This window comes from Helobdella robusta, assembly GCF_000326865.2.
Source record: "Helobdella robusta unplaced genomic scaffold HELROscaffold_58, whole genome shotgun sequence".
NCBI classification, from domain to species: Eukaryota; Metazoa; Annelida; class Clitellata; order Rhynchobdellida; family Glossiphoniidae; genus Helobdella; species Helobdella robusta.
The window spans coordinates 972,467-998,778 of NW_008705317.1; the positions used below are offsets into that span (position 1 = coordinate 972,467).

At 31.4% G+C, this 26,312-nt stretch overlaps 7 protein-coding genes across 7 annotated transcripts; 5 read left to right on the forward strand and 2 right to left on the reverse strand.

Moving 5' to 3' along the window:
- Nucleotides 1–76: 76 nt before the first annotated feature.
- HELRODRAFT_180042 (hypothetical protein) lies at nucleotides 77–4,643 on the reverse strand (the record flags this gene model as incomplete). The annotated part of the gene is made up of 11 exons (XM_009028806.1): nucleotides 77–238; nucleotides 308–520; nucleotides 918–1,023; nucleotides 1,095–1,197; nucleotides 1,263–1,302; nucleotides 1,764–1,837; nucleotides 2,898–2,949; nucleotides 3,059–3,129; nucleotides 3,768–3,986; nucleotides 4,210–4,373; nucleotides 4,567–4,643. 11 exons carry the CDS (start codon nucleotides 4,641–4,643, stop codon nucleotides 77–79), a joined length of 1,281 nt encoding a protein of 426 aa, XP_009027054.1.
- Nucleotides 4,644–7,252: 2,609 nt separating this feature from the next.
- On the forward strand, nucleotides 7,253–7,771 carry HELRODRAFT_180043 (hypothetical protein; the record flags this gene model as incomplete). The annotated part of the gene is made up of 1 exon (XM_009028807.1): nucleotides 7,253–7,771. One exon carries the CDS (start codon nucleotides 7,253–7,255, stop codon nucleotides 7,769–7,771), a length of 519 nt encoding a protein of 172 aa, XP_009027055.1.
- Nucleotides 7,772–8,227: 456 nt separating this feature from the next.
- On the forward strand, nucleotides 8,228–13,159 carry HELRODRAFT_115063 (hypothetical protein). Its single transcript, XM_009028808.1, has 9 exons — nucleotides 8,228–8,306; nucleotides 9,184–9,335; nucleotides 9,519–9,577; nucleotides 9,704–9,780; nucleotides 9,910–10,021; nucleotides 10,271–10,367; nucleotides 10,646–10,763; nucleotides 10,988–11,098; nucleotides 12,677–13,159. Exons 1-9 carry the CDS (start codon nucleotides 8,235–8,237, stop codon nucleotides 12,857–12,859), a joined length of 981 nt encoding a protein of 326 aa, XP_009027056.1. The 5' UTR covers nucleotides 8,228–8,234; the 3' UTR covers nucleotides 12,860–13,159.
- Nucleotides 13,160–13,351: 192 nt separating this feature from the next.
- HELRODRAFT_87443 (hypothetical protein) lies at nucleotides 13,352–14,092 on the reverse strand (the record flags this gene model as incomplete). Its single annotated transcript, XM_009028712.1, has 3 exons — nucleotides 13,352–13,780; nucleotides 13,842–13,906; nucleotides 14,002–14,092. 3 exons carry the CDS (start codon nucleotides 14,090–14,092, stop codon nucleotides 13,352–13,354), a joined length of 585 nt encoding a protein of 194 aa, XP_009026960.1.
- Nucleotides 14,093–17,314: 3,222 nt separating this feature from the next.
- Nucleotides 17,315–18,484, forward strand: HELRODRAFT_180046 (hypothetical protein; the record flags this gene model as incomplete). Its single annotated transcript, XM_009028809.1, has 3 exons — nucleotides 17,315–17,370; nucleotides 17,928–18,114; nucleotides 18,359–18,484. The coding sequence occupies 3 exons, from the start codon at nucleotides 17,315–17,317 to the stop codon at nucleotides 18,482–18,484; spliced, it is 369 nt and encodes a 122-aa protein (XP_009027057.1).
- A 2,924-nt stretch (nucleotides 18,485–21,408) lies between these two features.
- HELRODRAFT_180047 (hypothetical protein) lies at nucleotides 21,409–22,469 on the forward strand (the record flags this gene model as incomplete). Its single annotated transcript, XM_009028810.1, has 2 exons — nucleotides 21,409–22,172; nucleotides 22,316–22,469. The coding sequence occupies 2 exons, from the start codon at nucleotides 21,409–21,411 to the stop codon at nucleotides 22,467–22,469; spliced, it is 918 nt and encodes a 305-aa protein (XP_009027058.1).
- A 470-nt stretch (nucleotides 22,470–22,939) lies between these two features.
- HELRODRAFT_180048 (hypothetical protein) lies at nucleotides 22,940–25,053 on the forward strand (the record flags this gene model as incomplete). Its single annotated transcript, XM_009028811.1, has 5 exons — nucleotides 22,940–22,978; nucleotides 23,608–23,829; nucleotides 23,947–24,019; nucleotides 24,159–24,394; nucleotides 24,589–25,053. 5 exons carry the CDS (start codon nucleotides 22,940–22,942, stop codon nucleotides 25,051–25,053), a joined length of 1,035 nt encoding a protein of 344 aa, XP_009027059.1.
- Between the last annotated feature and the right edge of the window lie 1,259 nt (nucleotides 25,054–26,312).

Here is a 26,312-nt window from a genome sequence, read left to right on the forward strand (position 1 = left end):
CAAGACAGTAAACTTCGCACACGATCCCGGCTGTTTAAATAATGTAAACAAAAATTTATTAAACTGAATTTTGTACTTAGGAGCAAAAGTGATATTCAGCAATTTTGATACACACTTTCACCACATTGTCCTTATTGGAGTAAACCAGTAGAATGCCGGCATTATCTCTCGAATTGAACTTATTAACATACTGATAACTGTAAATGTTTTGGTTGCCAACGTCATCCATGTAAGTTACCTGAAGTGGCAAATTTATCAAGTAACACGTCATATTCTATCGTAATCAATAAAACATGTTTAAATTAACCTGAAAAGAAATACCTTCCATAGTAATATCAGTTTGAAATTCAAATTTAGCAAAACCATTGGCGTCCAAACTGATCAGCAGCATTTTGTTTTCGTTAGAGTTGTAAGATGTATATGTTATTGTAGCAGTTAATGTCAGTTTTTTATAAGTTCCATTGGCATATCTAACGTCAGATGCAGCAGGACTGCTTGAATCACTTTTACTCAACTTCAACTGAAAACATTTAAATGAAAATTTATTTTTCAAGTTATTGAAAATTGAGTAACGAATATAATACACACAAATCCAGTATATGGCAATCCAGGAATGAAAATGTTTGGTGAGTTAGATAAAAACTGCAAAATCATTCTATCAGATTTGCATTGAATTTCACTTTTTCCTGAAAATACGATTCCAGTAGTAGTTTCTGTGACATTTGCTTCAATGTTTAATGTTTGATAGTTTAGATTCATCCACGGATATGTTTGTGTAGGTAGAAGTTTAGTCAACTCTTTGTACGCTATATCCAGATCTCCTTTTCCGTCAGTTAACTTAAGAAACAACAATTGTTCAGAACTTGAAAAAATGAAGGAAAAATAAAAAAGTACAAATAAACTAAAAGAAATAGCACCTGGACAATTTTAGTTATCTGATTAAGTTCACTTTGAGACCACCAAGTATAAGACAATTTAATTTGAATGGCAGCCGTGCCTTTGACTGGTTTACCGTACGAGTACCTTGGCGATCATAACAGGATGTATAAATTTGACAAATAATTTTTAAAAACTAAAATAAATAATCGGCAAACTTGGAAATGATAGAAACATGGAGATCTTCTTGTAAGGAAGGATTATTCAAATTGATGAAATAAAACGATGGAACGTTCACCGATACATCAAATTTTGGCAAAACTGGAAACCGAAGTTATTGAAAACTATTTTAAAATAAAGCAGACGTTATATTTGGATATACAAACCATATTCAGCTACTTGGATTGTTTTTTCCGTTGATGCAAACTGCAAATGTTTATTTAATTTATGAGTATATACTTTTTTTTATGAGCAGCTCTGAAAAAATTCCGGCCCATATTTAATAGCAAAATAAATTGCACCACATCAGACAAGCGAGCGAGGCTTATAGTTTACTTTCAAAAAACCCAAGGCGAAAACACAAACAACGACAAAGGATGATCAATCTTGTTGACAATAATATATCGGCTATAATTTTCTACAATTTATTTAACAAAGACTTCAACATTTGACTGCCATCCAACATAAACAAAATAACGCATCATGCGCTTGAACTTACGATAGGCAATGATATTTTTGCGATTGAACCAGGTAACCAGCAACCAGGCAACCAATCAAACCAAACAAACAAAACAACCAGCCAACCAAACAACCGCTACAGACAACCTGGCACTATAACAACTGAGCATTAACTCCAATAGCTTAATTAACAGAGCCACTCTACTAACTTTTGTTTCAGCAACAATTCTCCAGGAACCAAGAGGTGTGATATCGGAAAGGTTCAAGGCGTTTGTTATGACCCCTGACGTGTTTATTTTAATATTTTACTAAAGTAGAAACTTCCTTTACAATGAATACTAATTAATTACGTTAATGTCATAGATACCTTAAAATAAGAACTGATGCGCTCGTGCTCGGTGTTTCAAACTTGGGTTCACTTTGCATGAAGGTCAAAGCATTTTATTACTTAAAACTTTGCATAAACCATTGACATCTTCAACAAAAGTGTTTTTTAAGATTATTATTTTTTTAAGGTAATTATTATATTATAAATTTGTGAACACTAAAATATTTCATTAAAAACGAAATACTTTTCGTGAACAAATTTCCAACTTTGGCTATTGTTTTTTTTTTAAATCTTCTAAATTTTTTATAATCTGCTGCAATTTTGTTAATGTTAAGTAATATAATGTACGCACATGAAACTATCACCATACTTAGCCTGTGCCACCAATTTCTCTTTCAAGGTAAGTAACGCAGCTACGGTTTTTTATAGAAAATTGGGCTCAGTGGTCCAGTTATTTTTGATTATATGCACATAATCAGATGCAAGAAATACTTTTGTGACAAGGGCTGAAGGTTGATTCATTGGACAATTGTCGCACACTAAAGATATAATGCAATCACAGCTTTTAATAACGAATTCAACAGCTTCCAACAAATAAAACTGAAGTTGTTTTGCATCGAAATTAGTTTCAGGATTGACACTAACAATAAAAATATTTCAAAATAAAATGCAGACGTGGATACTTGATCTGAGGCTTTTTGTGGACACCCCATGGACATGAACAGAACAGAGACAGAATAAAGCGAAGATAAAACAGAACATGATAAACAAAACGAGAATTAAACAGAACATTTATTTATAAATTTATTTATCAGCACTTTTATTTATTTATTTGCAACTGTAAGCAAAAAACTATTTTTTCTTGTTCTCTTTTGATCCCCAAACCGATAGGTGACATGAAAGTTTAAATTTCAGTTGTTTTAAAGCCATGAACCCAAGTTTTTTTAATGATTTGTTATGAAACCAAGTTTAAAATACAGATCCTTAATTTAAGGTATCTATGGTTGATACAAACCTGCTGGACTTTTTTGGTTGGTCAGTTTTGTGATTTTGTTATCACTTGTGTCCTGATTAAAACAAAATGATCAACAAATTTATTTCTAAAGTAAAGAGAAAGATACTTGGAAAAAACTTTTGAAAAGGCTAAAACCATTTGAGAAAGTAAAAAAAACGTACGTAGATGGTTATGTTGATGGATTCCTTGTACGGTTTCAATTGAGGATCTATCGCCAGCACTCTGTAGTTGACTGGTGTCGAAAGTATGCATTTATTGCAATAAGAGTTTCATATCAATATATATATATATATATATATATATAATATACAATATTATATATATTGTGGTTTTATTATACTGTACAATGAAATTCAATTTTATTTTTATTTCATTTCCCCTATTAGTTTATTGATAATAAAAGAGTTTTAATTATATTATCATATATTATATCATATATATAACTTATTTCACAAAATAATTACTAAATATAAATAAATTTATAGAAAATATAAATTATTACTTCAATTTAATCTGACAAATTTGAGCAAGCCATCGAACAACGTATTGATAAATAAAGATTCTGATTTAGAAAGAGTACTAATAACATCCTAAGCAACGACCATGTTAACATTTTTTATGCAGTTTTGTAAAGACATTCACTTTTAATATTAAATTTTTGCCACTTAACTGGTGTTTTGAGATTATACTATACTACCTTACCTTACTTGCCATATAAGTAGGAAGAATTAAATCAACACAGAGCCCGCTAAGGTTGTTTGGTAAATTAACTTAACAGATAAAATTTTAGAGTAGCATAAAAAATTTAGCATCGGCAGACAGCTGTTTTGTCGTAGATATAATTAACAAATGCAGTCAAACATTTCCAACCTTTTTGGCCCGGTTTGTAAAGGGTCTTGTCTGTCTGGATGTATATGGAGTGAATATTCCTATCGACACTTAACTGATGGCTGTCTGAGAAGTTGATGCCATCATAGGCAGTCACGTAGAATGTGTAGCTGCTCTCTGGCACAGTGCTTGGAATCTGCAGGTTGTTGTCGATGGTTACTCGTTCTAACTTAGCAGTTGCGTAGAGTTTTGCATTTGCAACTGTTATGTTATGAACAAACTAGGAAATGAATCGCAACTTTTTTTGTTAGATGGAAAAAATATACTAACATTGAGGCTTCGTAGGAACGTGTTGTCAGCTAAAAATAAAAAATTAAATAAACTAAAATAATAAACCTTGTCAAACAAATGCTTTAAAATGAGTATTTATTCAATAAAAAGATTTTATAGAGATGGCAAATATTTTGTTTTCAAATGCTCTCACATGTTGCCTTCAAAAGATTTGTCTTCTTCACTAAAACATCACCAGCTAAGCTTTTTATTTCAGCGTTGAGAGCGTAGCTGATATTATTCAGTCCAGGAATGAAGACTCCAAATTGAAATTTTGTACCAGGTCGGATGAACTTAGGGATGGTTATCATGTACTTGCTGCGTGCAAATTATAATGTAAAACTTTTAATCACCCTTTCAACAACCTAAGTGTATTTTATTACGCAGGCCATAACACCACGCTTTTTAGTGAAATGTTTTTCAAATTATTGCAAGAATCCGCAACACGAGAAAAATAATAATTTGTCTCATCATCACAATTTGAAATGAAAGTCACCAGAATTAAACTAACACGTCTTCGTCTCCGTAGAGTGACTCGTGCAACAAGATCATCATCAGCAGAACGACAACCAGCGTTTCTTTTGCCATCGTTTGATCAAAATTCCAATAAAAGTCAATTTAGTAATTCATTCAATATCCGATTAAAAATATAAATTCAAACGCTGACTGACTGAAACACTCTTAACTGCATTTATATAAACGCGTGGGTTCAGCGTGTTCGTTTAACGTTTAATAAATCACAGTGTTACTAAATGGTGTTGTTAGTAATTTAACAACATTACTAACTTGTAACAACATCATTAACTTGAGTTGTTAGTTATGCTGTTGTAGTTTGTTGTTGTTGTTGTGTTGCCCAATCACACGCAATGTAAATCGATGCGTCGAACATAATATGTCGTTCGATTGTTGTAACTTGTAGGACAGATTGTTGTAACTGCTGGTTTAAATTTTTATTACAATGTTTTTATATTGAAAATTTTTCTTCAACGCATATTAATCACAACACGTAGATCATTTTATTTGAAATCGTAATTATCACCACCTTCGTTATAATTATAATAATTATTACTACTACTAATACAGCTGCTACTACTACTACTATTGATACTATTACTACTACTACTACTAACTACTACTACTACTACTATTGCCGCTGCTACTACTACTACTAACACTACTACTACAACTTATACTACTACAACAAAAACTACTAATAAAACTACCACAACAACTTCTACTCTACAACTAATAATCTTTTATTATTGTTATCATTATTATTTATCTAATTAATGTTGTCTCGTTAGTGTTGCTGGTGTTACTAGAATCAATGTTAATTTTTATAACTTTAAAGTGGGGTGGTTATCAATAGCACGATCTGGCAACACGCGAAGTTACGATCTAAATAAGAATTCGACGATATATATTAACGACACGTCTGCTCCGCTAATGAAAAGAAAATTATAAAATTTTCATGAAAAACATAAAAAGTTTTAACAGAAAGTGTAAAGAGAACTAAACAAAACTCATAAGAAGAATATAACAAGGCGATAATACAAGAAATGAAGAAGATTATACAATCATTGTGAGGACATAAATTTTAATTTAAATGTGTTAAAAATATGAATAATAATGAAATAAGAAGCAGCTGGCTGGCCCAGCCTACCCTAGCAACCAACCAACCAAACAATCCATTAATCATGAGCCACCGAGTATGTAATAAAATCTCAAAATACCGTAAAATGCTCGTAAATAAACGTCAAGTAATTAGTTAAGAATATGAGAACAACATTCATTAACTTTCGCCTACGTCCTGATTTTTTTTTCACTAAAATGTCAAAGTAGGTAAATAATATTTTAAAATATGATTTGTAGAAAGTTTTCAAACTGCCATTATTAATAAAATTCTTTAATTAAATCGTAATTATTATTATTATTGCTAGGGGCAAAAATTTTATTAAGGCTGTTACAAGTGTTTGCGATCGATTTTGCAACATCTCCAACGCGTAGGTTCGTTAAATCAATTAAATGATTAAATATAGAAAAAACTAATGATGGTTCTGTTGCAATTTGGTTTGCACGTAAAATTCAATGAAACATTTTATATTAATAAATTCATTATTGAGTAGTTAGCAATATTTTTTAATACATAAGATGTATAAAATTGTTACAAAAAAATGATAACGTATTAAGTAGAAACAACGTCCATTATAAATTTTATTAATGCTTCAGTTTTTTTTAAACTTTGCTTTCAAACCTTTAAAAAAAATTAATAATTCAACGCGACCAACACCATAAAAACTAACTGCACATTTTATTTCTATATCTGCATTGAATATTGTTAAAAGTATTAATAAGTAGCGTAGATGTAACCAAAATTTGAAAAAAAAACTGCAAATCTAACAGCTGAGCCGTGCGTGCTAAGTCCTGATTGAAACCACCTCCTGGGATTGCGGCGCTATATGTTACGCTAGAATTTGCTTTAGTTAAGGATGCTAAATAGTTTGTTGTTGTTAAGGTTTTTGCTTCAACTGAAAGAAATTGAAACATATGATCAAAATAATGAGAATTGATTTTGTTTTTCTTTGATCGTGTTTATTTGATTGAGATGAGATTAGTGGATGAAGCGAGGTTTTCCAGTTTCTCACCAACCGTTAATCGAAAAACATAGTTAATCTTATCACACATGTTGAACAAGGTTTCCAACACACACACACACGCACGCGCACAAACACACACACCATACTACATACCACACACACATGGTCTTTAAAAACACACATTACATACACACTCATGCATACAAGACAATAAAATGGTGGACACCCCAAACTTCAACAATCTTGGAACAAATAAAAAATTCACATTTAATAAATCATTAACATATAATAAGAATATCCCACTCACCCTTTTTACATTCAAAACCTTTCTTCAAACAAACCAACACCTTCTATCTACTACACCACAACTCACACCATCCACCACACACCTTCAAATCAATCGTCACATCACAAATCAAACGCTACGCATCCACTTCATCACTGTTCATTGACTTCAAAGAGAGTAGCTTCAAACTTATCAACAGACTCAAGCAAAGAGGATATAATTACCAAAAACTCAAAAAACATTTCAAAGCCATCGCAGAGCAATACACAAAGATCTCACCAAAACCCAACAACAACAACCCGAACAATGGAAACATGAACACCAACACAATCACCGACGACGACACCGACACACAAACGTCTAACATCACATGCGACAATGAAGAAGATGTAGAAGATAACAAACAAACCATCTACAACACCTTCATCAACGAAATTCTCACCAACTATAACGACCCAACCAATGGCAACACCTATAACGAAAACGACACCGTAGAATCAGATAACCACAACAACAACAATACCAACAATACCAACACTTACAATAACAATAGCACAACAGAATCTGATAACAGCATTACAAATGAGGTGACAAACAACCAAGACGCCAACAACGACAACCAGAACAACAACAACGAGAACATTCTTCAAACCGGAAACAAAAACCACAACAACAAATTCATAATCGTTCGACCATACAACAGACAACTTAACTCATTCTACGAAGAAATCATCACCACTCTAACCCTACATGGATGCATCCAAAACCACAACGACATCCTACAAGCATACACAATCAACAAACCACTACACCGCATACTATTTAAACACTAAACACATAAACACACACCCATACTCACACATCTAACATCGTAATAATAACCATCGCTAACTAATAATAAACATAGGAACATAGAATGATGGAATTCAGTACAGAAATAACATGCCAACCACCAACCAACAAACTACGACAACCACCAACCAACCAACTACAACAACCACCAACCAACCAACTACCACAACCACCAACAAACCAACTACGACAACCACCAACCAACCAACTACGACAACCACCAACCAACCAACTACGACAACCACAACAATCTTGGAACAAATAAAAAATTCACATTTAATAAATCATTAACATATAATAATTATTGAAATGCTAGGTCTGCGGTCTTGGTTCATTTATTCGTCAGATAAGTTAAGCAATTTATTAATAGTCACCAAACTTTCCATACAGTTGAAAAGTTAATTTACGTACGTCTGCAACCAAAACTAAAAAAATAAAGAAAACATGTTGGGTTTTTGCGGTTTCTCAGTATTTGCGGTTTTTGCGGTCTGCGTCTGTTCAGCTCATGAATCCGATGTAAGTTGCGAAATGGAAGATTTTAGGATATTTTAGTGAAGTCTATTTCAAAACTTTTGGAATTTCTGGGTTTTTTAACCTGTCCTAATGAAAAATTTAATATAATAAATAATAAATATCTCTAATCTAATTCTAATTTATTGTCATTAGAATCCAATAAAAATAAATTAAATTGTTTTATCATTTATTATAAAAGTAGATTGAATGTTGTGATTGTAAGTGTTGTCTTCTGTTAGTGTGTTGTGTCTGCAGATTTTGTATTGTGCTTGTAGGTTAGTAGATGATCTGGCAAAATACTAGAACAGTGCTTGCAACGCGAGAGTAAGTATAAATGAAAGAGTACACATGATTCAAAAACGTGAAGATACTTTTAAAAATATAAATTTTAATCTAATAATAAAGAAACCCAGTCTAACCTAACCAAACCCTATAAATCTTTTATATAAAACTTATTTACGTGTAAATAACGTGCTTTCAATTGAATGGTAGGCACTGTCATAGGATTATGCCCATGATCCATTACATTACATCAATTAAATTACATTGTAATGTAATTGATGTTGAAATCAAAAAATATAATGATTATATATTATAACTTGCTTGAATTATATAATTTATCTATAATAATAATCAATGTAATCGTAATCAATTAATAAATCAAATCAAATGTATAATTATTAATATTTTCAGAGTCCTAATTTGAAAAAATTTGTAAATTTGTCGATGGTTTTTATTTAATTAAATTATTAATATTTTTTTTAAATTAACAAATTTCTAATTGTTGCTGTTTCCTAATATTTTTACTTTGAATAAGTGACAGATAGTATTTCTCAATTCTATTTTAAAATAAATAATTAAACAAACACTACATCTATAGGTTGATTCAAAGGTTAGAGAATTTTTCAAGAGCGGACATACAAACAACTGGGCAGTGCTGGTTGACACGTCGAGGTTCTGGTTCAATTACAGACACATTGCTAATGTTCTCTCTATATACAGGAGTGTCAAGAGATTGGGCATTCCTGATAGGTTGAATGAATGATTTTATTCAATTTTTATTTATTCACTTTGTTGTCCAGTTTAAGTTAATTCATTTATTACTGATGTTATGTTTTGCTGATTATTTGAATACTTTACTAGAACATCAATATATTTATTTATTTTGAAAAGTTTTTATTGTTTAAAAAGGCTTTAAAATTTATATTTCTGCAGTCAGATCATATTGATGATTGCTGATGATATGGCTTGCAATCCAAGAAACCCAAGGCCAGGTTGTTCTTTTGGGCGCTTATTAGTTTAAAAAAAATATTCACGTCCATTTCTTTGGTATTTTCTACTATTTTCAATTTCAACAAAATTTGAGTAAGTGAAAGTTTATTTAAATTCAATAATTTAAGCCTCTGTGTTCAACAATGCCAACCAGCAAATAAATGTGTATGGAGATGATGTTGAAGTTGATTACAGAGGCTATGAAGTTAGTTTTCTCACATTTAAAATGCACTCACATATACAAGTGTTTCATAAAATTTATATTATACTTTTAAATCATCAAATAACTTTTTTAGAATTTTAATTCAACAAACAAATGATATGTTTAAAATAGGTAACAGTTGAGAACTTCATAAGAGTTCTGACAGGTAGGCTGCCAGCAAGCACACCCAGGTCCAAAAGATTGCTCTCTGATGAGAGAAGCAACATTCTTGTGTACATGACTGGTACTTTTTCATTGTTGATTTTTTTAAAATTAAAATTATTGCATTTACAATTTGTGGTCCAGTTCTTATCACTATCACCACATTGTTTGCATTCTGTTGAAATATTTTTTGTGAAATAAATGTTTTCACATCTGTTTCTCAGTTTTGGTATTTCAAATTATTATTGTCCTATGAATTGAAATATTTGAAATAAAGTTGTACATTAGAGAACATAATTTGCAATAAAAATTGAATGTTACAATTTTTCAGGTCACGGAGGTGATGGATTCTTGAAATTTCAAGATTCAGAGGAGATGTCAAGCATTGAACTAGCAGATGCCTTCGAACAGATGCATCAGAAGAAAAGGTTGGCAGCAGGTTCCACACACCAATTTCAACACATCTCAAATTTCTTATATAAAATTATAATTTTGGTATTATACGTGTTTACTTCATAGTGGTGAATTTTTAGAGACATTTTGTTTTCAAATTTTACTCATAAATAAATTACTTGAAGAGTCCTGTCTCTATTCTTTCTCATCTTCTGTTAGTACTTGGCAACTCTAAATAATTTTACCACTGTGTTTGATGAAATTTATGATTCCTATGAATAAAACGGTTGGCATTGCACTGAAACTGTTGTAGGTACCATGAAGTCTTCTTCATGATTGACACTTGCCAGGCTCAGTCCATGTTTCTCAGATTTTACTCTCCAAACATATTGGCCACTGGTAGCAGTCATGTTGGGGAGGATTCACTATCAGTCAGTTTAATTTTTGTCTGAATAATCATCTTCATTTTATATTTATTAAACTTAATGTGCTTTGTACTTTTCATGTTTGTTGATAATAGTTTTGTAGATCCTTTTAACTTTTTGATTTATTTAAGTTTTAACTAATGATAAATCAGAGAAATATCTTGAGAAATTTTATGTGATGTTTTTGACTACCGATTGCACATTTTCACCACTTTTGTTTTTGTAACCAGCACCACACTGACCCGGCAATCGGAGTTTTCATCATAGATAGGTACACGTATTATGTGCTGGAATTCCTAGAGCAAGTCAGAAGTGACTCCAACCACACTATGGGCCAACTGGTATCAAGTCTTTCTTACATGTTCCTTATTTTTGTTATATATGTACGATGCGTTCATATGCAATTTATGTTTGTTCAAGTACACTTATTAATATTCTTAAAGCGTTTGTCTTTTTTAAAACGTAGGTCTCAAACTTGAATGTCTCTGAAGTTTTGACAAATCAAATTCTGTTGTTGTTGTTGCCCCTTCCGGGGGCCCTCAGGATTCCAATCGAGGTCGGAGCCAATCCGCCACTGCAACAGGGTTGCTCTAGAGGTCTATTGATTGAAGGTCCGTGGAGTTTTGAGGACGGCTAAACAAATGTTGGACATCATCTGTATGATTGTTGCAGAAAGGACAGGTGTTGGTGTGCCCACTGTCGATTCCGATTTTGTAGCTGTTTATAAGAATACTATGGTCGGATCGGAGTTGGGCGAGGGTCCGTTTGATAGCCCTTGGAAGTAATTCTTCTGAAGGATCTATTTTTGGTGCTGGAGGAGGTCATCCATCGAGCAATAGCGGCGACTGGTACGACTCAGCGGTGACTTTAGCAGTGTTTGTATGTAGGCTCTTTAAAGCCGTCTTCAGAGTGTTATCGTCGATTATTGTTGGTAAAACCGGATTTATTGTTGATGACCATTTTGAGAGGAGGGTGATTTTTATGTCACAATGAGGACAAGGTTGTATGATGATATTATGGCACGGGCGGCTTGGGTTATGCCATAGGAGAAGGAATTGTGAGGCTATTAGCTCTGAATGCTGCCATTACGTTAACATCTGGCGTTCTGAGGGCATGTGTCGTTCTGATGCGACGGCATGGCAACCTGTAACCAGACGTAGTGCAGCATTCTGGGAGCGTTGGAGACGGGAAAAACTTGAATCTGACGTCAGTGATGCCCAGGCAGGACAGACATACTTGATTGTTGAACGACTGATGGTTTTGTAGGTCTGTAGAAAAATTTCCTTATACTGACCGAAGGTAGTACCACTGAGTGCCTTTAAAATATTGGTTCTTTTAGAGGCCTTCAATGCTGCTTGTTTATGGTGTTGTGAGAAGGAAAGCATCGTGTCTAGGGTGAGGCCTAATATTTTTGGGTTGTGCTCAAGAGGAAGGAGATTGTTATTGATTTTGATTGAAGGATGGTGATGATATTGTGATGTGTGTGAAGTGAAAAGAGTGACTGTGGACTTGGAGATGGAAATCTCCGAGTTTTTGTTGTTGAAGAAGTCAAAGAGCTTCGGCAGGTAACAATTGAGCCAGTAACAATAGAGCTGGACCAGTGGTGTAGACTGTGAAGTCGTCTGCATAGGAAATGAATTTGATGTTTTGAGGCGGGGTTGGAATCCTGGAGACGTAGAAGTTAAACTGTGTATATAGTTTTTGTAAATCTGTCAAACGCTAATTTCCAGTGCAGAAATCTGTAGATCTGATCTTTAGAAAATTTTAGTTTCAAATGAAAATATTTATTCACTTATTTTTCACGAACTTTGAAATTGTATTGAACCAAATAATTACTAATTTTAGGACTATAAACGATGCAAATTATTTACATAATGAAGACTGTTGAACATCATTCAATTTAATATCATGGTTACAAGCTGAAGGTCTGTCCAAAAAGTGTCTGCATCAGCACGGTGGCGGTGAGAACTGATTTATTTGGCAGGAACCCCGACCAAGTGCCTCTCACAGACTTTTTTGGCAGTGTCAGAAATGTAGAGATATACGATGAAATTATAAATTTGGATGAAGATGACAAGGAAGGAAACAGTTTGAAGATTTGAAATAGCTTCAATGTACATAGCATAGCTTCTTGATTTTACAGTGTTAATACTATAGCTGTATTTTATTTTAAATAATTGATCATTCCTCTTGTTTCATATTATTTTATTAACTGGCACAAAAATCAAAATGATACTGAATATATTGTTTAAATAGTTGATGTTTGCTATTTCAGTTTGACGCATATTGATGCATGCGTGTTGAGTACTTATCAAATTTTTTAAAAATTCCTAATTTAGTTTTAAAGAATTGTATTTAATTTTTAAGTTTGACTGCGATAAATTAATAAAGTGTTTGTGATAGTTTTTTGTTTAACACCATCATGGAAACAAGTTTTACGATATGTTCGTAAAAAGATAAACAACTGAACTCAGACATGATGCAATGTAATTTAAAAAATAGTCAAAGGTGTTGTGCATACATGGGGTCATTAAATTTAACAATAGGTGGCAGTACTCAAAATCTGACACAAAGCAATTGAAAAAAACATTCACTTAGAAACCTCTTGGGCAAGAAACGCCCGTGCCCCCCAAGCCACAGTATCCGTCAGGATTCTTGTGAAGGTACTGTTGGTGGTAATCTTCTGCATAATAAAATTCACCTGCTTCCAGTATTTCTGTTGTTATTTTACCAAATTTATTACTTTCGAGTAATTTTTGTTCATACATTTTTTTTGACTTTTCTGCTAATTCTTTTTGCTGAACATCATAATAATATATCCCAGATCGATACTGTGTGCCTACATCATTGCCTTGCCTGTTTCCTTGCGTTGGGTTATGGCTCTCCCAAAATGCCACGAGCAAATCTTCATAAGAAACAACGTTAGGTTCATAAACAATTCGAACAACTTCATTGTGGCCAGTTCGATCTGTGCACACTTCTTTGTATGATGGATTTTTCGTGTGGCCACCAGTAAATCCGACCTTGAAACATGAACTTAATAGTGTCAGAATTTTTAGAATGTAAAATAAAAGTTTTGATCACCTGAGTTGAATACACTCCATCTATTTTCCAAAATTTTCTTTCTGCACCCCAGAAGCATCCTAACCCTGTTTGTGTTCATTTAGGGTGTTGTTGTTCATTTACTCAAATTTTGTAAGAAATTTTGTTTAGAATAATATTACCATTATTGTAACACACTCACCAAGCATGGCAAGTTTGGTGCCTTCTGGGAATGGTGGAAACATCTTTCTGCCATGCACTGCATGTTTCTCTGAAACTGGATGTATGTACATTTATTTATCTATTTGATTAAATGATAACAATAAAAAAATTTAATTTACGATTCCATTAACACAACAAAAAAGTGACTTTTACAATATTTAATTCAAAATATTTTGCTTCAAAATATTTGGAATGTTATTATGTAAAAATGGCTCACCTCCATTGGTACTTTTAGATGACATTCTGACAAAGGCTGTCAAATTTACTAGTGAATAAGCCACTATTATTGAGTTTTTAATGTTGTTATATGAAACACTGCGACTGAAAAACCATTTTGTAAACCTTGTAAAAAATGTGCTACTCATTACCTTGGGCTTTTAACTTCCTCTTAATAGTTTTTTATACTTCATCAAAATTTTAGTTGTGTGTCAAATTATTCAGCACTGTTTTATAAAATTGGTTTATAAAATTGGTCAAACAATTAAATTGTTTAGCCATAAAATAAATAAACCTGTTAGATATCAGAGTAGAGATATATTCTAAATATAATATATCGGCATGTAACAAACATGTCATTTATTTATGGCATTTAAAGTGATTCAGAAGTTGCTGCTCATTATTCAAACTCTAACTGAATGGTGTAGATATGGTATCGTCATAATTTTAATTGACTTTAAACTTTTATTCATTTATCTTGAATTGTATTTTCATAAAACTAAAACAATAACTAATAGGCAATATTTTCTCAAAAAGAGTTTACTCATTATTATAGTTATAACTTCATGAATTTATGTTGCTATTTGCTCTATCATTTATATCTTTGTTTACAAAGTTATTCAAACTAAGAATCAACTAACTAAATGAGCTATAAGTATATAAAATAAACAAGATTAGTTTTATTAGAAATTAGAGGTTATCAAATAAATTTAAAGAAGACATATTCTATAAATTTAAACCAGCAACCAAAACTAAAATATTGCAATTTTTATAAAAAAAAAATTTGCAAAAATTATGATCTCATAATATTCAGCATTTACATAATTCATAACTTAACATGTTTAAATTTATTTCAGATGTCATTTTATTTTTATATTTTATGTCAATGAAACGCATAACCATTTAAATATTAAATTAACTAATCAATTAATAATAATATTAATATTTTTATGCCACACACATGTCATATATAATATGTAGTCAGTAGTAGTAATTTAACCTAAAATTTAAAAATTAGAAAAATTTTACCTTCTAATAAAATAAAATAGTCGTTTTTATTATAATTATAAGTGGTATAAATAATTAAAATATTTAACCGTTTTGTTAAAAATAAATGAAGTCAATTAGAACTTAGACAATTTTGACTCACCGTCATGTCAGGAGTTCAATGGCAAAAAACCGCGTTACATAACAACGGTGTAGAGGCGATGTTACGGCACTTTCTAAACATGAAAATACACTGCTATTATTTATTGTATGTGTTTATATATATATATATATACACCAAAATTCACCAATATATAATATATTGTCATGTAAATAAAACTTTGGTGGTTAAATATTAACTATTTGTCAGAAATATTAACTGGACTGGAGTGGAAGGCAGGAATGGAATTCAAAGGATGCTTGTGTGTATATTCTAGTTTGAAATGTAGCACTCAGAGAACTGCGTAGGTCTGTGAAACTGTAAAGAAGTTTAAAAGTCATATCACCCATACATATTTAGAATAAACAGAATATATACTTCAATATAATAATATCAACTAACGTTCACGAAAATAATGTTCCATGGCGACAGATGACTGATTTGTTGAGCACAAGTTGCTTTTAATAAAATACTGAACTCAAGCGACGTCTTGTCACGACGTATTGTATTCGTTGACGAGTCTCTAGCAAACTGAATGTTTTTTCATTCTTTTCACATTTTTTGACATTTCCTGAAAGAGTCTCATAAAAACTCTTCAGTTGAGAATGAAAAGTTCTTGTAGCAATGGTTACACTATAGAAGGACTCAACCAGATGAACTCTGAGAGCACCAAATACAGCAAAAACAGGTTTAAAAAATTTGATATTCCAAAATTTTTTAACGGTACATGATAAAAAATTTGTGATTCTTGGATTGTCTTCGAGGAAGCTCTCCATGAAGAGAAACAGAAGTACCATAACTGCACCAACGCTTGAAAGACAACCAAACCTGTCATGTTTGTACAAAAATAGTACTTGATGCACAACATTATTTTCAAAATGAAGCACCAACTGTTTGTAATAATTCCATGGTTAGGTATGAAAAAATCACTACAAGTTTGTACCAGATGAGTTAGTTACTTCAGGTAAGATTAATTATTCTTATGACTATGACCAATATCGAACTCCTATAATTAGCAGCGTACACATTTTGAATGGGCTTGGGAAACATAAAACATGTACATATATATAATTATTATACATTTATGTAAAAGATGATTGGGCGACGATGATGTTGTAAATGATAATGAACGATATCGAATTCAATGCCGACAACTATGAAGATGATGATAATAAAATTACAGACTTAAAATAGCACCGATGATAATGACGACGACGATGAATCAACGATAAACACGAGAAAGAAATTTTTCAATTGCGTGATTGGTAACTTAAAATAAATTATTTATAGAATAGTTTTTTTGAAATGTGAAGAAAAACTTGGAAAAATATTAAAACAAAAGAATAGACATCGATCGACAAGCAAAAAATAATTTCTAACCAACTTGCAACTTAATAACACGTCGTCAACGCGTGCTTACAAGTTTTTATGCACTATGTAAAAGGCAAGGAAGGGAGTTTCAAAGAAATAGCCATTTTACAATTAAAAAACATTTTAACTTTTTTTTTAAAAACTAAAATATTTCTTACATAGATGTGATTTTTCAGAATATCTTAAAAATACCTTTACTTGAACATTTTTAAATTTTTATTAATTTTTTTCAGTTCGTATGATCCCTACAATAATATCATTATTCATTCACTTGTTTACATTTTTATATTGTACTATAAAACAACCTTTATATAAATTTGTTGACTATAAATGCATGCAAAATTTTTCAAACAGGTTAGTAGAAACTACAGGTAGATTACATTCAAAGTAAAGATTTTTTTATATTTTGATTCTTTTTTACTGTTTTAATAGTATTGTTATTATTTAATTAAATTGCAAATAATAATGACTGTAGATATAATATTATTTATTTTACGTATTGATTCTTCGCATAGCGATAAATTTTATTTTTACCATGCAAATATTTTTAATTTAACAAATGTCTTTGCTCTCAGATGCAGGGCAGCAACATGTTCCTGTGGTTGATCTTGGCAAGTTGTTTTTTAAACTTGGGTAAATAATTTTTCTAATTCATTAACTTTTTTGGTTGTTCATTCTTCATTACTTAATTAATTAACTCATTCATTTATTTATTCATTTATTTAAACAGTGAATTGGAAAAAATATAAAAGAGATGAATATTATCAATCAATCAATAAGTTAAAACGTTTGTAAAGCATTATTTCCGAGATGTTCAACAGCGCTCCTCAGTGAATTGTTTAAACATTTGGGTCTTAAGACTTGAGAGCCGCTCTGAACTTCGTAAGTGATAAAAGAGTCAGAAAAGAAGGTAGAGAGTTTTAAAGAAAAGGGCCAAAAGAAGCAGCATACTCTTGACTGGTAAAAAAACATATCAGTTAAAAATAAAAACAAATAACAAAAAAGCAAAATAGAAATTTTGAAAAAATGTAACGTCGATAACATATTCAAAAAATAATAAAAAAAAGAAATCATATAGATATATAGAAATATATAGAAATCACATTGTGTGTGTTAGACGGGGATCTCTTCGCATTCGAACTCCCTCACTACAAAAACAAAAACAAGACAAGGCGTCTATGGTCATTACCATTTCTCGCAACTCAACATTTTAATGTCAAAAATTCTGCTGAACGTCATTTAAAAGGGTTTGGTAAGTGTCCGAAGCTGGCGTGTCCTGCCAACAACTGCCCAATATCAGGACGCGTGGTCGACAGTAATAAATGTGAAACTTGTACATGCAAAGACCCATGTGCAGAGGTCATTTTTTATGTTTTTTATTATTAATATAATTAAAATGGTTTATCCTATCATTGTTGGCATTATTGTTATTGCTAATATATATATATATATATATATATATATATATATATATATATATATATATATATATATATATATAATGAGTAAGTGTGTGTGTGTGTGTGTGTGTGTATGTGTGTGTGTGTGTAAATCTGTGAGTTATGCAGCAATAAATAACTGTACATTAACACCATACAAACAGTTGAACTGTCCCGAAGAAACTCCTAATTGCTATGATTATTTTGACAAAGCGAAAGGAGTGACAACGTACCAATGCGAGCCAGCTCAAATGGTAGCTGAATGTGATGACCGTTACCTCAAATGGTAGCTGAATGTGATGACCGTTACCTCTAATGGTAGCTGAATGTGAATTTGAATTTGAATGAACGAATTTTAAATTGATAAAAGCAATTATTCAAATTTGTAGTATTTAAACATATCATAAAAAATTCTTTAGAAATTTATGAACAATGAATTAGCTGAAATTAAAACTTTGCTTGAAAATATATTTTAAAACCTGTCGGTTGTTTTATTTTTACAAAAAAATTTGAAAAATTTAATTCACATTATTATTGTCCAGAGATTTATTTCTATTTATATTTTAAATAATTTGTATTATTTAAAAAACAATCTTAGTAATAGTTAATATAAAAATCTCATATACTACTACTTATAATGCCACTACAATTACTACAGTCACTGCAACGTTCCTCTGCTATCACTTCTGCTACAGCTGCTACTAATATCAAATTACTGTATATTTTACTACAGCCATTATTAAGTACAATGTACCACTACCACATGCTACTGGTCGACGATAAAGATATCAATGATGTTGTCAATGGCAATCAATGATTCCGAGTAAAATGCTAACAACAACAACAATTATGATGATGATGATAATTAAAAAAAAACATTGAATATAGCAATGATGATAATGACGACGACGACGATGATGATGACCTCGATGATGAATATAATTTTTTTTTGCGTGACATCGATTGATAACGCTTTTATTTTATGTCTTATTCGTGCTAGCTTTTCTGTTTTTCCTATTCTTTTTTTTTATTAACTTGCGGTTCCCTGTTATTAATTCATCTCACTTTATCTCAGCTAGATAAAAAGATAGGATTAAAATTTAATAAAAAAAATAGACATAAAACGCACTCGATAAGTTACAAAACGTTTAAACATTTCACATGATAATGAATATAAATAAAACTTATGAACTGTTCGATCACATAAGGCAGTAACAGACAGAACAATATTCAATACTCACCATTTTGGACGAAGCCCAAGGCAGCCACGATCAAAATCGCCTTTAACATCATTACAACTTGGATTCTATAGTTGGAAAAATAAATTTATCTAATATTTTGCTGCTAGTAAAATTAAATAATTTCAATTATATGTATATGTTTCACTGCCTTTTAAGAATTATATATGTTTTATATAAAAGATATAAGCATAACTAGGAACGTTGTTATATACATTTTTCAAATTATTTAGTTTATTAATTTGTTTTACCGAAACAAACAAAGGATGCGTGATTTTTTGTTGCTTTCTTTTCATCAGTTGAACTCGACGTGCCATTTGATCAATTTAATAACATGTTTCTGATTTTTTTCAATTGATTTTTTATGAATTGCAATCAACTGACTTTGTTTAATAGATTTTTAGTTGATTGATCGAACGTTGAGTTGTGCTATGCCAATGAAAATGTACCTCTTTTATAAATTCATTGAATTTTCAACAAGTTCTTTTCACGTTTTTTAAATTTTCTACAGTTTTTTTTACGTTTAAATATGTGATTTTTGAAATGTCAACACTAATTGAAGCCAACAAATTAAAATTCTTATTTATTTTTGGATCTTTTAGCAGCTAATTAAAAGCAGTGCAAATTTTGGGTGGGCATTGGGAACAAATTTCAATTCCCGTTCACCTCTAGTAGCCAGAAATATTTTCATCGATACTGTATCAACTTTCAATAATAATTCTAACAAAAACCAAAAATTTTATTACCAACTAATCAGTCATGGGAATGAGAAAAGAAAAAACGCTTAATGGTGTTTGAAATATCCCTATATTTTTGAGAATTACCAATGCGTTGTATACCAACAATGTATACTGAATTACATGCACACGCGAACAAGCACACATACAATAAAACAAAACATACATTCCAAATAAAACAAACACGATTTGTCACGATAAAACGCCTAATCGCATATTCTTTTATTATTATAAGAAAGCAATTTATTGCATCAAGAAATAATAGTACATCGAAAAATTTACAGGAATATCTTGAAGTGCAGATAAACAATCGAGGAATTATCAACGATGTAATAAAATTGACAAGAAATAAACCTGTTTTGACTATCTGAATAAGTACTAAAAAAATTAATTCACATCAGGGATTATTTTGTTTTCTTTTTGGTCATTTGTTTGGGAAAGTCCAAGGGGCCGTGATCAATGATATCATGTTTGAACAAATACATAATATGCTAATTACCCCTTAGCGCAATGAGCTAATTTCTCTACAATCTGCTTTTTACAATGAAATGGCCTATATATTTTACTTTACACGTATATATGGGCATTGGTTACTGAGGCAACTAAATGATTGCGATTCGTTTAATATTAGGATGCGTATCAAATAAATACAATGTTAGGATAATTATTTTATCTAGTTATTTTATTAAGTTAAATATCAAAAATGTTTCACATTTATTAACTTATGTGTTACTAAATTGGTAGGTCAAGTCATTTAGTATATAAATAAAATTTCGTGATAGAATAAAAAAAATCTTGTCGTAAATTGTGTCTTTGGATGAGTCAAGCCATATATAAATATATAACATATTTACTGTCTTTTCTTTGTGAATTTTCAGCACGTGTTTACTTTTAAAGCACGCGTGAATTGATTGAAAAGTTTTTAAAATTAACTTGTTGCGCCGAATACAATTAATATCATTTAGTCTTTAAGTTACTTATCAGAAAATTTTTATATTTTTTAACTTATGTGTTACTAAATAGGTAGGTCGAATCATTTAGTAAATAAATAAAATTCCGAATTAAAAAAATCTTGTCGTAAATTGTATCTTTGGATGACCAAGCCAAAGTTATATATTTACTGTCTTTTCTCCGTTAATTATCAGCACGTGTTTACTTTTAAAGCACGCGTGAATTGATTGTAAAGTTTTTAAAATTAACTTGTTGCGCCGAATACAAAAATTGTTTTATAATCGAGCAATGGAGACAGGAATGAACAAAATGGGGAAAGGTGAAGCTGCCGATCATTTGCAAACGATTGTGTTCATTTCAAAAACAGGTGGTCGTTTCGACGTATCCAGGGTTTCATTAATAGAGACCAGCGATTATTACCAAGCCCTTGTCAACAGTGGAATGAGAGATGCACACTTTAGTGAACTTGCATTCGAATGTCTTTCCGATCTATGCCTACAAGAGATCAAAGAATTTTTACTGATCTCTCGATGCAGCGAGAAAGAAAATAAAATGAGGACTAAAAAAATGAAGCGATTGAAAAATATAGAAAGAGGTTTTGATGGTGCGTCCTATTTGCAAATTAATGACATGATGACTTTATATCTTAAACACCTTTTGAGACATTTGAATGATTCATCGTATGCACGTCTCAAGAAATTTGCAAAAAAGTACACTTTAGTTGAGGTGGTCGACAAAATTCATGAATTTGTTTTGAAAAATTTTAAGAAAATTGCAAAACGCCCTGAAATTTTGCTATATGATATTTTGCTTCATTTGGTCAAATCAGATCTTGTTAATGCAGAGAGTGAGTTCGATATTTTTAAATTAATCGCTGATTGGATTTCTGCTAAAGAATCAAGAAGACCATATGCCGAAAATGTTTTTAGAGAAGTCAGGTTCAATTTGATGTCTACAGAAGAAAAACAAAAATGTGTTGACGTGCTCAAGAAAATGGAATTAAACGTTTCAAAAACTGGAAAAAATTCAAATCGTTATCGAAGTGTTGGCAAGTTATTAGCTTTCATGGATGGTATAACGGTAGGCTGCTCATTTTTACTTTGATGCTAGACAAATTTTTTTCAAAATATCTTTTGATTCATTCACATTATTTTTATATTACGCAAGCATGAAATAGTAAATACCGGATAAAAAGACCCCATTGGGATATTCAAAAAACGCTAGTGGCCGATCTAAGAAACTCTGACGCGGGTGTTGGTCAAGATGATTTGGAAAATTGTTTGACAACCGGGGGAAATTTATTTACAAAAAAATCAACGACCAGGAAGAGGGAATTCTCTAAAAAGTAGGCAAAAAAGAGAAGGATTTCAATAAATCTATAGAAATCAAGGACCGGGGAGAGTGAATTTTTAACAAAAACTTGATAACAAAACAAATTTGATGAACGGGGGAATTTAAATAAATTTGTTTTCTAAAATTTTTTGTGCTCACGGAGGTGCTTATAATGTCTATTTTCCTCCCTTCAAAAACTTGAAGCAACGACTTTCACTAACTTTTGCCACAAATAACGGGCCCTCTGAGATCCATCCTTGAAAAACATAGTATTTATTTATTAGAAAACATTTCACATATATTATATATATATATATACACACAATATGTTTTTACATTGACGATCCAGGTCATATAAAAAGGGGAGGGCGATTTTTAGGTGTCATTGGCAACCCACAATTTCTGGCAAGGCGGGTAAACTCACAATTCAAAAAACGTTTAAATTATTTTTTACTATGAATATTAATTCATGTGACTAAGACGTCATATGCGTCGCGATCTTATCCGCAATGGACCCCCGTATCATGTCAGTAAATTTAAATCTACACTGTTTAAACTAGAAATTCTAAAAAAAAGTTTGCCAACAATCGCCCCCCCCCATCGATCCGCCACTGCTACCTATCAAATTTCATCTCTTCAAAGTAAAATTTGTTTCTTATTTAAGTTTTTTCCCTTTTTCCTTTATTTCAGTAGGAGGGGCGATCGTACCCCTAAGAATCCGCCACTGGTTTTTTAACTATTAAATATAATTTTAAGGATTAAAATTCGGTTATTGTCTTGCAGCATCATAGTTGATCATATATACGTTTTAAAAAACATTTCAATGCGTTCGTTCGAACAGTGTGCTAATATTATGCTAACATTTAAAGGTCTGAACTTTTAAAACCCTAAAATTATTTACATACCACGCCCCTACTTGTCAGTAGACGTTATTTTTTGTGGTTGCCATGTTTGTGGATTTGCCATGTTTGCCAATTTTGAAGCCTTTTTTCTATTTTCTGGTGCAATTAAGCCAAATAAATCAGGTATGTTTAATCCGCTTGTGAAGATCTGATCTTAGTATTTGGCTGATCTTATTAACAGGTTCTTGCTAACAGAATTAATAAACACAAATTTAATCCAGTTGAAAACGAAAAATAACAATTTATTCTACAGAATAAGAAATATGATGAAAGTTACTCAATGTCCGTGTATGATTTTGTTGAAACCTGCAAAAATAGAGATAGTAAAAAGTTCGAGTTCAACGCTAGTGACAAACGAGGTCCACCTTCCGGTTATAAAGTTGGGATGTTTTGTTATCTCAACAATCGTTTGTATATGGCTGGAGAAGGAAAACGAACTTTTGCATACGATTTGACATCTTCACAGTGGTTGAGAGTTAGAACTATTCAATGTTTCATTTAACTTATGAAAGATCAAAGCCAATTTGTATCTCTTTTATTTTAGAATTAAATTTTTTTCTTATTAATTAATTAATTTTTTATTTGTATTCAGCTGTATGACATGAACGTTGCAAGAAGCAAGTTCTATTTTGGTGAGATGAATGGACACTTGTACGCTGTCGCTGGTTTTTCCAGTATCGGGGCTGTTGAGAAATACATTCCAGAGAGAAACAAATGGTGCATGTTGACTCCTTTGCCAGCTGACGTTGCTTGCATAGCAGGTTTGATAAATTTGTTTCAAGTTAATATATTATGTCATGTCAGTGATGTGCAATCATTTTTTATGTTGTTCATGTAACGGGATGATAAATGTTAGTGGAGGGTGCAATATTCCTAATGGTTATGAAGCAGAGAAGCGAATGTGGCAGTATGATCCTGCATCCAACAGATGGGCAGAAAAACCCCTGATGTTAAGTAGTAGGCGTTTTGGGCACGATATGGTCAGCTTTAGAGATGTTCCTTTTGTATTTGGTGATTTGGACTCTAAAAAGAATTCTATGGTTAGCTTTTTTTGTATTTGTTGTTGTTTATGTTGTTTGCCGCAGTTTTTCTGTTAACAATGACGTTTCTTAATGTTTTGGTTATCTAAGTCTTAAAGTAAATTATCGCTAATAACTTATTTCATTTGACGGTCAACTCAACATTAATCTGCCCAAATAATGGTACAAAGTTTATACAAAAAACTAATTGGCAGAGCTTAGAGATGTATGACTGTGCAACTGGTCAGTGGTCGTACGTGATTAAAATGAAGAAACCGGTGAAAGAATCTCTAAACTTCATCATCAAAAACTGTCTTTTTATTTTTAACAAGCGTTCTAATTTATTTCAAAAAATTAACCTTAGTAAGTGCCTAAACAACAGAAAATCGTCATCACCGAATGCATCACACGCGTTGCCTGCTAATGATGATGATTGGGCTGATGATGACGTTGCAAATAATGAACCGAGGAAGTTAATGTCAGGTGGTATCGATAATGATGATGAGGGTGGTAATGTTGATGGAGAAAATGATGATACGGATAACAATTTTAACGATAATGATGTTTTTGGTACTACCGACGACGATGATGTTTGTGAAGTCTGTACGTACACGACTGGTTACAACGTCTTGAAAGAACCCTATTGGCTCGGCATTGTCAACATACCAGCAGATGCATAAAAACTTTTTTATTGCAATAAGCAATGCAATTAACAATTTTAATTAATTTATTCAAGAAACCGATTTATAAAATAATATAAAATGGACTTAGCAGATTGTATAATATATTTTTGTATGGTTCTATTGACACATAAAACCAACACGTGAACATAAAATACACAAATTATTTTCAATAAGTCTCCACATTCATTTGTTATCGTTACATGTGCATTTCTATTGATATTACGTATTATTTTGAATAATTTTGAAACTTTAAATGTCGTTTTATCAATGAAAGTGAAAGAATCCAATTTGTTTTTGATATGTAACTGTCCCTTATTACGATCATTTATAAATTGTCTATTTTCATATAGATGGCATAAAATGTAAGAAAATACATGGCAAAAAATCAAATTAAATCTTAGATTGTTTTCTATAAAAACCAAAGAAAATTGAAATAAACTTGTATAAATTGTTTTATTTATTTATTTTAAACAACCACAATTAACTTTTATAATGAACTTTTCCAGTATATTTTGTAACTCCGTAATCTAGGTGTTTGTCACTAAAACATTTTGTTGATAATTCTTTTTAGTGATTTGCTGTCAATTTAAATTTCTTTTAGTCAACTTTTCGCTTACATTTTCTCGTTTTATAAATTAAAATTCATCTTTTCAACTAACTAAAAGAATGAATGTTCCAGTTAGAAACTCGAAAGTTCCGCCGGACCATTGCAGCCACCTCCCCGGTGGACCATGTGGCTAGCAGGTGACTGACTGAAGAGGAACTGACAATAAAAAATTCAGTGTTATTGGTTGGCAGCAAGATGGTTATAATGGTTGTTGTTGTTATTTAAGATTTCAACTTTGTTGTCCAAGATTTTTCTAGTAAACGTTCTATCATGCTTAAAATTACAATGAAAATTACTGCCTGAAGTCAAAAAAAGAAAATTAGGCTACATTAGCCACATCTTCAGGAAACACCAATGCATGTAAAAACTTTATTACAAAGGACGAAACGAAAAGGAAGGCAGAAGATGGATTGATGACATAAAAAAAAGACCACGCTTGTATAAAAACAAGCGTGGTCTTTGTTTTCTAAAAATTAATCTTAACAAGTTTCTAAACCGCAAAAAATTGTCGTCATCGAATGCATCACACGCGTTGCCTGCTAATGATGATTGGACTGATGATGACGTTGCAAATAATGAACCGAGGAAGTTAATGTCAGGTGGTATCGATAATGATGATACGGATGATACGGATAATTATTTTAACGAT

What these genes read in the sequence shown, in the direction of transcription:
- HELRODRAFT_115063 (XM_009028808.1), top strand. Translation starts at nt 8,235, where the DNA reads ATGTTGGGTTTTTGCGGTTTCTCAGTATTTGCGGTTTTTGCGGTCTGC. An exon ending in CAGATGCATCAGAAGAAAAG is followed by an intron (nt 10,368 to 10,645) that starts GTTGGCAGCAGG and finishes AAACTGTTGTAG; the next exon opens with GTACCATGAAGTCTTCTTCA. An exon ending in TTGGGGAGGATTCACTATCA is followed by an intron (nt 10,764 to 10,987) that starts GTCAGTTTAATT and finishes TTTTGTAACCAG; the next exon opens with CACCACACTGACCCGGCAAT.